At 39.5% G+C, this 12,615-nt stretch overlaps 1 protein-coding gene across 5 annotated transcripts in view; it reads right to left on the bottom strand.

Moving 5' to 3' along the window:
- pacrg (PARK2 co-regulated) overlaps window positions 1–5,234 on the bottom strand; it is a 122,116-nt gene extending 116,882 nt beyond the window's left edge. For 2 of the 5 annotated variants that reach the window (XM_071498025.1, XM_071498028.1), the window contains exon 1: window positions 5,013–5,231. In XM_071498025.1, the coding sequence (XP_071354126.1) occupies window positions 5,013–5,081 (69 nt within the window). In that variant the 5' untranslated portion in view covers window positions 5,082–5,231. Of the gene's footprint in view, window positions 1–5,012 lie in introns of all 5 variants that reach the window. The other 3 variants (XM_071498029.1, XM_071498027.1, XM_071498026.1) reach the window with 3 other exon arrangements.
- Window positions 5,235–12,615: the final 7,381 nt, after the last annotated feature.

Genomic DNA, 12,615 nt, shown 5'->3' on the forward strand with positions numbered 1-12,615 from the left:
TAATTTGTTCAGATGGCTTTGTTTATTAAAATGACACTCAGGGGTTACAGCCTCAAAGGCAAATATAAGAGATGTAAAAAAAACACATCTCTGCTACAATCTCAACAAAATATGCTTCTAAACTCTCCACCACATTTAATCTACTATTATACTATACAATTAAACCAAAATCCATCTACATGTTGTTACCTCTTATCATTTTGTTATTTTCATTTTATTAATTTGGTTTTATTGTTTCAGTGTAAAATGTTTTCATCTTCAGGGACCTGCTAGTTGAATGAAGGTTCTGAAGAGAAAGGATAAGAGGAAGAGAGAGAGAGAGACCAATAAAGACAGAGAGGCAGGCAGCATAGGGGCCAAGACATCTGCTCAGGTATATAATGATGATGCTGTGGGGGAGGAAAGGAATAAGATATGGAGGTCACGTTTGCTAGCATGGAGTCTCCATCTGTCCCCTGGGGTTAGTAGGGTGAGCCAAGGATGACGGTGAGCCCTAGAGAAAGGGGTTGGTGGGTTGTAGCAAACTTGGGGATGCTGTTTGCCAGCTCAATTTTTATCCCAGAGGCCAAGCAAACAGTAAATGGGGTGTGCCTGTTATAAAAGCAGTCCATCGGTTCAACAATCTGCAGACCCTCACCACTTGAAAGTTTAGGTTGGGATCAGGTGTAGTTTGTATTGATTTGCCCTCTCAGGTGAACTGTGCAATACTGTGTCTTAAAGAGGATCATATCCATGTTCTTGTATGTGTGTTGTGATGTACAGTATATGTACTGTGGGACACTGCAGTGTTGAGACATTTAAGACTTTCGTCCTCTCTTTCTGCTTTCTAATGAAAGAGTATTACCTGAAAGAAGGGGCTTCATGACACACAGATCTTTAAAATATATTCCAATATGGTCTTTTAAAAGCATAACAGCTTAAAAGCAGTGCACAAAAAGAGGAAACATTACAGGATGTGTTATGGCAAACATCTGACAAATTACAGACCACATAAATCAATTACAGGGTATGATGATGATAATCTAAGGTCACACATACATCTTCACAAGTCTATAAATCAATTGTACCCTATCTGCAAGTGAGCTCAATAGTTATTGATGAAATATTTTTATTTGCATAGGTGTTTAAACAGAGAGATGGAATAAATTTGTGTTGTGCTACAGCCAGCTGTTCCCTCTAGATGGAGAAACAGTGCACAAATCACAGTTTTCTTGGAAGAACAGCTAAAAATCACATGGCTAGCTACCTAGCCACATTCATCAAAACTGGCCACAGTGTGACAAGCGTGGATGAGATCAATACAGCTATACCAGTTTTTGTAAGACGACTTACAGCAATAGGATACTCAAGTGCCATATGTTTTAATCACACTGAAAATTTTAATTAAACATAATCTCCTTGGAGGAGGTAATGGAGCACTACCAAAGAGCATGACTTTTAGGCAATGCTGGATTTTTATATGAATTTGAAGTATGAGGTATATGTATATAATGTATATAATGTATAGGCTATACATTGCTACATAGTTGCACCATTTCAGACACTTATCCATATTGCTCACTCCCGACTCATAACACAAGAAAAGCCACATCTTTTTTTTTTCCTTTATCTGTGTCAGCGTCAGTGTTCACATGTACAGTAAGTGGGTTCATGTCCATTCATGTCACACAACACTGTGCAGGTGTTTGCTGTAATTTTTTGTCACCTAGCTGAAATAAACCTCTGACACAGAAAATAACAGCTTTGTTCCCCTTTCTGTCTGAAACACAGGGTGACGACCTCCCACCAGAATATAAAGTGCATCTTTTTTTTCTCTTTCAATGCTTGGGGATGAATCACTAGAAAAAAGGGGGTGGGGGTGAGTTTCAGGGGCCCGTGCTATTGATTCAATTTCTATGACCACAAATACTTTAAAGCATAATAAGCCTATGCTTCAAGTCCCCATACCCTTTCAAGGCTTGAAATGGCCTTGTCGTTACCTACAAATCACAGCTCTCCGCAAAGCTGCCCTCTCTGGAGCGATATGTCAGTGACCACAGGGGAGGTGAAAAAACAGAAGGCAACAGACACAAGCAAGCCTCTGAAAAATGTAATGGTTTTTCTTGAGGATTTAGCCAGTGGTATGGCAGTGGGGGGAGAATCATTCATGTTCCAGACATAGCAGATCCTCTGGGGAGATGGTGAATATTAAAGGGCTTTGCAGGAGCCTTCTCGTGAAGGCTCTTGACAGGAGATTTGTTTATGACCTTCAAAAAAGGAGGAGGAAGTCAATGATAGCTCGGAATACCTCTTTTGCATCTCAAGGCAGTCCCCACCACAGAAAAAAGAGAGCTGCAGTTTCAATTTCAACTATTTACTGTTGTCATCAGAACTACACAGCTCTTCCACTTCTATTTATCACATAGAGCCAGTTCTTTAAAGTGCAGTATGAACGTAACAAGGCAATAGCTATCTGCAAAAAACTTAATGGCTCAGAGAAGAAGACCTAGTTAAACTGTTGGCATCAAAGTACCCAAGACTGGACAGTCAACATTTTAGAAGTACAGAAGAAACAGAAGTGAGTGGCAGGAGATTTAAACTGACATTTTCCTAAAATTCATTCATTAAATTACTGCTGACCACGGATACATGAACTTCTGATACAGTGCTCTTGTTTGTCATTTCAAAACAAAACACCAACATCAAAATATAGATATTCTTGGGGCTTACTGAATAAATAAAGATTTTGGCATACACCTGACAAAAACAGACAATGATATGTTTTCATGTAGACCTGGCTTGGAAATACTAAAAAATAAAAATGTCTTGTATTGAAAGCCACCTGTCTTCACCTGTACAGACAGAAATTCTAATGAAGAGCTTGGTGTTGTCTCTAAAAAATAGGTTGGAGATAATTGCCTGAGAGATCAGGCAAGTGAAAGTAAAAGAATACTTCTATCTGTCAATTTAAGAAATGTGACTGTCTATGCCATGCTTTGTTGCACACCAGCCACAACTGTGTCTCTGTAAAGTGCCAAGTAAGAATTAAAAGCAAGAAGAGCTAATATTTGAGGCATCACATACTGTGTTCCCTAAATATGAAACTGCCGACTGCAAAACCAGAGCAAACCACAACAGAATTCTCCTCCTCACATGAACTGAGCCACAGCAGTCTTTCTGACGACAGAAGTGAACAACTTCAACTGAAGTTGATAGTGAATAACTGTTCAGTCAGAAGTAAGACTGACAACCCTCCTTATTTATTCATGTACAATATCAACGGCAGAGAAAGACTACAATTAACACAGGCAACTGTGTTAAAAAAAAGTGGGATGACATATTTTACTTCTACATAACCTCACACACACACTGATAAGCTCTGGTTTATGTATGCCAAAGAAAGGATGCCTTTTTAAATCCACTGCTGGGAGGCTTGTTTTCTTTAGTAGCTTACAGTCTATCATCATAGTTGCTCCTATGGCCCACCACGTCTGCCAGAACACAGCAGGAGGTTACATGTACATCTTTCAGTGGCCTTTGGTGGCAATCAAAATCAGCAAAGAGAAACATCAGTTTCACACACCATCCTATTGTGTATCATGTGCAGCCACTAGTCAAGTAAAGTTAGTCAATTCCTCAAATCTGCAAATACACAAAAATACAGACTTGCGAGACAACAAAGGTGTAACTCATCATGGTCTAATACATTTACACGTACGAAGACGAACTACCCCAGATAAAACTAGTCCAGATAGTTTTCCTGCCTATACAGTTCAATAAAGACTAATGTCCTCTGTTATACAAACCTATTACACTTTCCTGATCCATCTTCATTTGTAGTAAATAAGAGGAGAGCAGGACCCGAGTTAACTGTCTTTGAAGGGTGGTCCAAGATCCAAGTAATCAAGGTTCATGAAGCTAGCCTACTATTTGTTTGTCCCAGAGTAAGACAAGGGGCACCAGTACAAAAATAAGTGCACAATAGTTTCTTCCGACTGCATAAAAGCTTTGGTGGCTAGGCAAACAAATAGAAAACTCAAGGCAAACAAGAAAAGCTTATAAAATAGATAAATACTGCAATCATGTGCTGCAAACAATGCCAACTACCCCACAAGCATGCTAGTCTATAAAACATTCCCCTTTCATGTTAATGTGTCATTTGCATTTTTCTTAGCACAGGGCTTCAGGATTTCATAGTGTCTAATCATTGTGTTACAGCTCTGGAATGGGTTCTAACAGTGTAATTTTACCCCATAAAAGTTATTGGATAATTTTAGAGTTCTCAAACCCCCATACTTGTGTGAAATGCACCGAAGCTTGTCTCAGTAAAAGAGTTACACACACACACACACACACACACACACACATACACACACATACACACACATACATGCACAGGGAGAGCAAGAGTATGGTTGGAGTGAATATGTTCAGGCATTGTTTTTTTCTTTTTCCACTGCCACCCCACCTCTCTTGACTAGTTTTCTCTGTAGACAGAGCAGAAAGATGGTACGTTCTGCTGAATAACAGAGAAACGAGAGAGGAAAAGATGATAGTAAGAGGCTAATTTAAATTGGCACTTCAGGGGGCTGCCCCCTCCCTCCATTCTTTTCCATCAGTTGTAAACTTCACCTCGATAGTGGATCGCAGCATGTGGGAGACAAGATTGTCAGTGTTTATGTAGCCTACCACACAAAACAACACTCGAACTCACTCTGTACCTCCGACACTAAAATACATCTCTCGTCCAAGACAGATATTTTTAGCACTGAAAAACAGTGAATGAAATTACAACTTTGCAAAGTTGGATAGCTTGACCCCCACTGACAGAAATGATGCAGCCTGCTGTGATATCCTGAATTACCTTGTGCTGAATAAACATCCCCCAAACATCACGTTATATTTCGTCACAAATTCTCCATTAACAAATGATACACAGCGAATAGGCTACATTGTCAGTTGTACAGTGCTAGCTAAAACTAACGTTAACAGAACATTAGCTAACGTTAACGAGGTCAAATAACTTCACTCACCACAGAGTTCTTCATGGTGGCCTTTACGGTGAAGCCTTGTGTTTTTAGCTCCGGCTTGTTCTTCAACATATCCACAGCTCTTGTCCTCTCAGAAGATGTAGCGAGTCCAAACCGAAAAACGAAGACTAATGTTTCTAACTAATTAGTGTTTGTGTGGCTCTCAAAACGTGACGACCGTTGTTTTTTGTAGTGGTTGCTATGCAACTGCCTAGACGCTTTGGTCTGGTTGCCACGGAGACATGTGTTTCGGTTCCTCCTTGTTACCATAGAAATGCTGCTGAAAATATGCAGAGCCAAGTGTCGTGGCTAATCAGTAGAGGATGCCTAGATGTTCACAATAAGCATTAAACAGGTTGTACTTTTTATTTCAGTTGCCCTTTTTAAAAACCATATATATTGCATTCTCATATATATATTACATATTATATATATATATTTATTTTAATTTTTTTTATAGATATCACATGTACTTAATTATATATATTTAATTTTTTAAATGCCTTAGTAGATTTATATCTTAATCCTGCTACCTAATTTTCTTAATTATCATGAGATCAGAGTAGTTTATTGGCTCAGCCACTATGTTCTTTGTTTGCAAAGGTGTGCAGCCATAATGAAAGTCCAGTTGCAGGCCATAAGATTTGAACTGCACCTTACTCTTTTGTTTGATGACAGTAATGGTTCAAATTGGTGCCCTCTTTACTTCTGGAACAACAACAACAACTGGAAGTAAAGAGTTAGACTAATGGGCTACAAGCAGTGAAAAGATGACCTAACCTCACACAGGATGACCTGCCTTTTTGTCTGCTTCTGCCGCAGCTGTAGGCCACCACACTTCCATCTGAGACACAGCAGATCGATCACACCCTCTGCTCATCATTATATGCATGCAGCGAATCCTTATCCACAAGTAAATACTTAATGATGCTCTTTGTCTGGCAGGTAGACCAAGGCCTTGACTCTCAATAAGCTGGTTAGAGAGCAGCCTGAGCACTGAATCATTCCAATTTAGGGATGTGGCACTTTTAATCTTCCAATATCGTTTTTGCCTCTGGAGACTTTCTTGGGTGAACTGGTGCAACTGTTATTAATCTTCAGTGCACAGGCAATTTCTCTAAAAGCCCCTATTTGTTTTTTATGGCTCCATTGAGAGAGGAGGGTGTAGCAGCAGGGAGGGAGACTGTAAACAAGGTATGCAGGGAAGGCAAGTTATGTCCCCGTCAGCATTCACTGCTGGTCTCTCTCTCTCTCTCTCTCTCTCTCTCTTTTCCCCTCTGAGGATTAAAAAGAGGAAGAGGGGAGTTTTCAGAAAGCAAACTGAGCAAACTGGAGCGTCAGCATGAATTCAGCTGGACTGAGAAATGATTGTTCAAACAGCACTGCACTACCTCCTGTGAGTGTGCGGCGAGGAGAGGAGCTGATCTTTGTGAATTATGGAAACAGACCTTGCAAAAATGATTTGTGAAATGAAATGAAATGTCGTTGGTTTGGCCAGTCTGTTGAATTCTGTTTGTTCATGTATGAACATACATGTAAGTGTGCATATCTGTGTCAGGCTACCAGGGTTGTTCACCGCACAGGTCAAGTTAATATCTGAATTTCTTACAGCGATTGCAAGGACATACACATAGCATCCAAATTGACTTACAAAGTGAAGATTCATTTGCATTTTCTACCACTAATGATGTATCATGTATAACAAGGTGGTTCGGCAGGTATGGAAAGAATGAGAGGGGAAATATGAGCAACAGGTTCGAAAGGGGGGCACAATATACCATGCTTTGATGAAAATGCCTCATTTTTTTCCTACATCTACACTGTGTCTTCATCATCATGGTGTCCCTGGTTTGATCTCCAACTCATTTGCTGGGCCACCTTCAGACTTGGCAACCATTGTCCACTGTGAGGGAAAACAGCAATTATGATATCATTAGAGCAGAAACCTGTACCTACAAAGCAGAGGACCCAAAGGGGACTAGCAAAAGAATCTCAGCAGGAAAAGGATAGCAGAGATTTTGCTGCAGAGTCAGTTGCCCCCCAATTACCATGAAACAAGACAAACAGCCATTAGAGTAGGCCATTAGGCTGTAGGGATAGCAGCCAGGGGCTTGTTGGGTTTAACAGTTTGTCAGGTTGTGAAAGTCACACAAAGTGTAAAGGAAAAATATTATCCATGGCAAAAGCGAATCAGGATCATTGTATGACTACATATTTCCTGACTATTAATTCCAACAATATACAGTATAGGTAAGGTATACCCTTAAAGCTTAAGGAAATCATAAAGTTCAATTAAGTCCCAATAACATAACTATTGAGCTAACAGATAATTTAGTCTTCCTGACAAGAATATTATTGAAATATTGTATCAATTTGTTATGAAGGGTCTGAATATACCACAAGTGTTACATTCTATCACTTTAGCTTGAAAAACATATTGTAAAGCAACAGCAAGAGGAATCTGGTGCTCGATAAAAGTTTAAATTAAACTCAAAGTGGTCTGAGTCTTCAAAAGGGAATAAAAAAAAACATTTCATGTGTGCTAATAATTCATAGTCTAAAATATTAGAGACTGAAACATGAACAATGTTTCACAACCAAACTTGCTATTGGGGGTCTGTTTTTGGCAAGTTTGTACTTCACTCTGACACTGAGTTTGGGAAATTGGACAGGGGGAGCGTTAGTGCCAACCTGGGGGTCACGAGGGAAATCTGAGGATTACCATCTAATAATGAGCATTGCTTGACGTCATATGCCCATAGGTAAGTAACAAATCAGGGAGAGTATAATATCAATAGATGCAGTTTGATATCAATATGGCACAATTTTATTTTCGCAAATAGTGCTTTTGGATCCTCTAACTGAAACAGTATCTTAGTGCAACTGCAGGTATTTGATGCTGTTGTTGTGGCTTTGACCGGTGGAGGTGCATGTACAGATCCTCTCAATAATCAGCAACACCCACAACAACCACATTTATGTATGTTTGGACAGTGATATAAATTATTTGGCAGCACAGTGGCACAGAGGCCACAGAAGCCTGAGTTTGAAGCTAGGTGTCAGTGTTTGGAGTATGCATGTGCGCCAATTGTGCAAATGTCTTACCTGATTTCTCTCAACATGCAGGACCACTGTGTTTGCTTGCCTTCTGCCCAATGCATCCTGGAATAAGCTCCAGCCCATGACCCTGAACTGGAAAGAGTGAGAATATGAAATATGATTGAATGTATAAATAAGCCACACTCTGAATCAATATGACCTTTTTAATCACTTAAAAAGGTACCCTGTGGAGTGTCTGACCACGAATGGTGATGTAGAAGAATGTTTTGATGAGGTAAAAAAAGAAAAAAGATTTTTGACTATTTGTTGTGAAGGCTTCAATACAAACCTTTTTATGCATTACATATGTTTGTTGGGTATTAGGGATACACAAAATGCTTTTTAGTGGAAAATGTTAAATGTAGAAAAAAGCCATGTTTCTCCAAAATGAAAAATCAACAGGGTACCTTAAGTAATCCACACCTGGATTGTATTCATACAAAAATGTCATTGCACCAGGGTAGGGGGTGCACTGCTTTTGGAGACTGTGAGATGTAACTGTTGCTAGTAACATGCTTACTCATAATTTATTATTCAAATTAGCATTTGCAGCAATAGCTGCAGAATTTCCTCTAGTTATGTAATCAAAAACGTCTTGATATAGCACATGAGACAACAACATACAAGAAACCTTGTAGTGCAATAAATACTTACGCAACATCCTTTAATGTCGAACCAGTTGAACATAACTGACATAACATAAATTTTCCAAAACTTGGAGAAAATAGAATTGGATTAATGTTGAAATGCCCCTTTGGTATTAATCTCACCATCAAACATTGTCATAAAACTGCAGATGTCAGAAATACCCCAAACACAGCACTACTAGCTTTATGTTTTTTTCCCAAACAATAGCAGTTCGGATATCAAGACATTAGTCTGCTATCCCTAGAGCCCTGATAAATCCAAAGCCATAGATCCCTTCAAACGGTGGGGCAGTCGACGGGAATACTTGATATGGGCACAGAGTTGCAAGGCCTCACTCACAAAGCCACAGCGTATTGATCTTCATGCATTATAGAAGCAGCTTTGAGGCCAGCTGATATTGGAAGGCATAGCTTGCACTCCCTCGGAGCATACGCTTTAACATGCCCACTGGACCATAGCAGCAATAATCAGACACAGGCCCGATGATAAACATATGGATAATACATCTATTATGGCATTGTTGTACTCAGGTTGATAATTGTTTACATGATTATGTTTGTTACAGATAATACAGTTTTATTTGTCATCTCTAAGTTCATGGATGCTGCGTCACTTTGATACTGTCAAAGGCTGACAGACTTTAATCTTAAATAAACAGATTACAGGCCATTGTGTCACTGTGGACTGTCAGGCTTTTTCAGTCTGAATCATCAAAGTAAATCCGTTGAATGCTGCATGCCTCACAGTATGACCTCCACGGCGATGCTTTCAGCAGCCTTGGCAACACCTAACCCTCCAGAGAATTCAGCCCTCCTGTCACCCACAGGTCAGTGTCACGTGAACCTGAATGTGTGAACAGTGACACCAGTGATCCCACCGAGGTATATACAAAGGGTGGCCTCTTCTGCACGTCTGACTCCGCTGTGGACACAGTGTTAGAGATAGTGAAGAGCAGGGAGAAAAGAGAGAAGGTGAGAGTGAAGGGATAATAGCACCTTAAAATGTGCAGTATTTGCTTTGGAGAGGCTTATTGAAAACCACAGTTTTGGAACGAGTGAAAGAAAGAGAGAAAGAGAGAGAGAGAGAGGAAAGCTGAGCTTTTTGGAAACACTAAAATACTGTACGGTGTAATTGTCAGGTGATGCAACTTTCAGGAACATGGCTGATTTGCTTGCTAACAATGCTAAGAATCTAATTTTCTATCACATCCAACTCACTCTGTGATGTTTTATTGTGTTTACAATATATACATTCATTAATATTCATATTCAAATTACATTCATCCACAACAAATTTGCATCAGCAAATACATTTCATAGGAAATTTGATGTAGTGTAATCTATGCAGACATTACTTTTATTCAAAAGCATATTTGCCTAATTTAATTGTGTTCTTAATTTTTCTGTCTGTGTTGTCAGATGCCGCTGCTGTAGCTCAGGTAACCTACAACAAGTTGGCCATTAATTGTAACGTTGGTGGTTTGATCCCCTGTTCTTCCTGTGAACATGACCTTCTGCAAATAAAAACAGTGATTTGACTGAGGCCTTTAAAATGCAGCCCAGGAATTACCTGAGCTTTTTCAGAGAGATGACACTTCCAGTCAGATAAAACCCACACCAGTGTGAGTCATGTCTTCATGATGCGTATCAAAACCTAAATAAAAGAGGTGGGGCTTAAGATAAGTTTTAAAGATACATGTATGTATGCAGGAGGAAGATCATTAATATTGATGGGAAAATGTTCTCAAGTTTAGGGCCAAGAATGCAAATAGTGTTTTGACTGGGAGTGTGGTACAGGGGGCAGTGACGGTGGATCTCAGGGGTCTGGAGGTAGAATGGGAAATAAGGAGACTTGAGATATATCCTTGTGCCAAACAGAAAGATACGCTATTCCCTTCATTATGTGACTGGACTGGAATGACTCACAAAGTAGTCACAGAGACGCTTGGAGGCGACATAGCCAAATTTGCTTTAGCAGCCCATTACTTCAATCCACCATTTTGTTTTTCCCAACTGCCAATAAACTAAAAGAAGAGATTTCAGTGTTGACAGAAAACTTTTAGATAGGGATCTAAAAATGTTCCACCCATAAATTACATTTTAAAATCCATCCACGTTATTCTTAGTCTAAGTGTAATGTACAGTCTCTGTCTTACATCCATATTTTTTATCTACCTATTCAAATGCATTCGCCTCTTATTCACACACACAAAGTCAAACACAAACAGAACATCCCTGCAGCGACAAACTGAGTATGGCAGGGCAAATGCAATTTGCTTTCATTTGAGAAAAAAACAGCATGCCTCTCATTCACCTGACTGATGCGTCTCTGCTCTGTGTATAAAATATTCAAATAGAGAGAGACAGGCATTTATAAAGCCGATATATTTCAAAGCAGATTCCCCTAAGTAAAGATGATACTATGGGATCCTATCACATATGGGCAGATGGAAGTAGGGAAAGGGGGGACAAGAGGAGTGTTTTTTTCCCCAAGAACTGAAAAGTCATCTCTGCTCACATCACATCTGCCTCTCTTTTCCTGGAGCAGGAGGCTGAAAGCCTGCCTCTCTGGTGTTCCTGACATCTTGGCTCTGTTAATTGCAATGTTTGCCGGCCGTATTGGTATTCACATTAGGCCCTGGGAACAGATGGCGTTTATCTTTAAATATTATTAACACTTCCCAGCATTCTAAGATCCTGGGTGGTGGCGGTGGTGGTGGTGTGGAGGGGGGTTATGAGGACGAGCAGACGTGCAGGTGAAATTACCACAATTTCCATAACAGCATCAAAGCATCAAAGGAGGAAATACAAATTGGGATGATTTTGTAACTGTCACAATTTGTGTGTGTGTGTGTGTGTGTGTGTGTGTGTGTGTGTGTGTGTGTGTGCACATGCATGTGCCCCCCCGCCCCTTTTTTATGTCTTCATGTGCGAATCATGATTCATGTCATGTTTTCTGTCTACCTATGTATGTGTGCGTACTGTATGTTGTATTAGTATCTGTACAGTTTTCCATTATTTAACCTTGAAAACTACGGCAACCACATAAAATGACATCCCATCAATTAAATTATGTTGATTATTGATATTTTTATACACATGCATTATGACATGCATCTTAATAATATATGCATTAACTAATGTGTATTAACTAGCTTTATTGTTGTAGATGCTACATATTCTATAATTGTAAATTCATAAGCAGCAAACATTAAAATTTGTAGTGAATTACACATGAGAAAAATAGTTTTTAATCATATTTGCAAGGACAAGAGGAGACCTTCTGTCCATCTAAAATGTGTTATTTGTGTCATTTTAAAGTGTTGTAGTAAATGAATAACTTATAGCTTTTTGTTAATATGAGACAAATCCTTAAAATCTATAAAAGATATGTCAAATACTTTATCGACCCACTATGAAAATTAAAAGTACACTTTAACACTGTGAGTGTGAATAAGTATGAGAACATGACATTCAAAAAATGTCTTATTCAAGAACGAAAAATGACTCCAAAAAGCCACAGTGCAAAAGTACACCCTGTATAGCCTCCTGGTGAATGTGCATTCAGTCCATCTGAATGTGCTTTGAAATGCCTTTGAAATATATATGACAGCCTATCTGAGCCGGTCTGCAAATGCACTTAACTGCTGGGTGGTAGGAGAGGTGTCGGAGAGGTGGGATGACGTGGAATGACTGGAAGGCATCACAGAGGAGAGGAGGAGAGAGCAGGAGGAAAAGAGAAGACTGAGACCAGGGAGAATAAAAGCAAGCTGTTACTTTTACATAGTGTAGGGCAGAGTGGCTGCTTTTGATGACAGCCACTGGGGGAATAGAGTGATGTGTGTGTGTGTATGTGTGAG

The sequence above is a fragment of the Trachinotus anak genome, unplaced genomic scaffold (genome assembly GCF_046630095.1).
Source record: "Trachinotus anak isolate AG129_WGS33_773 ecotype Australia unplaced genomic scaffold, CSIRO_AGI_Tana_v1 ptg000015l, whole genome shotgun sequence".
NCBI lineage: Eukaryota > Metazoa > Chordata > Actinopteri > Carangiformes > Carangidae > Trachinotus > Trachinotus anak.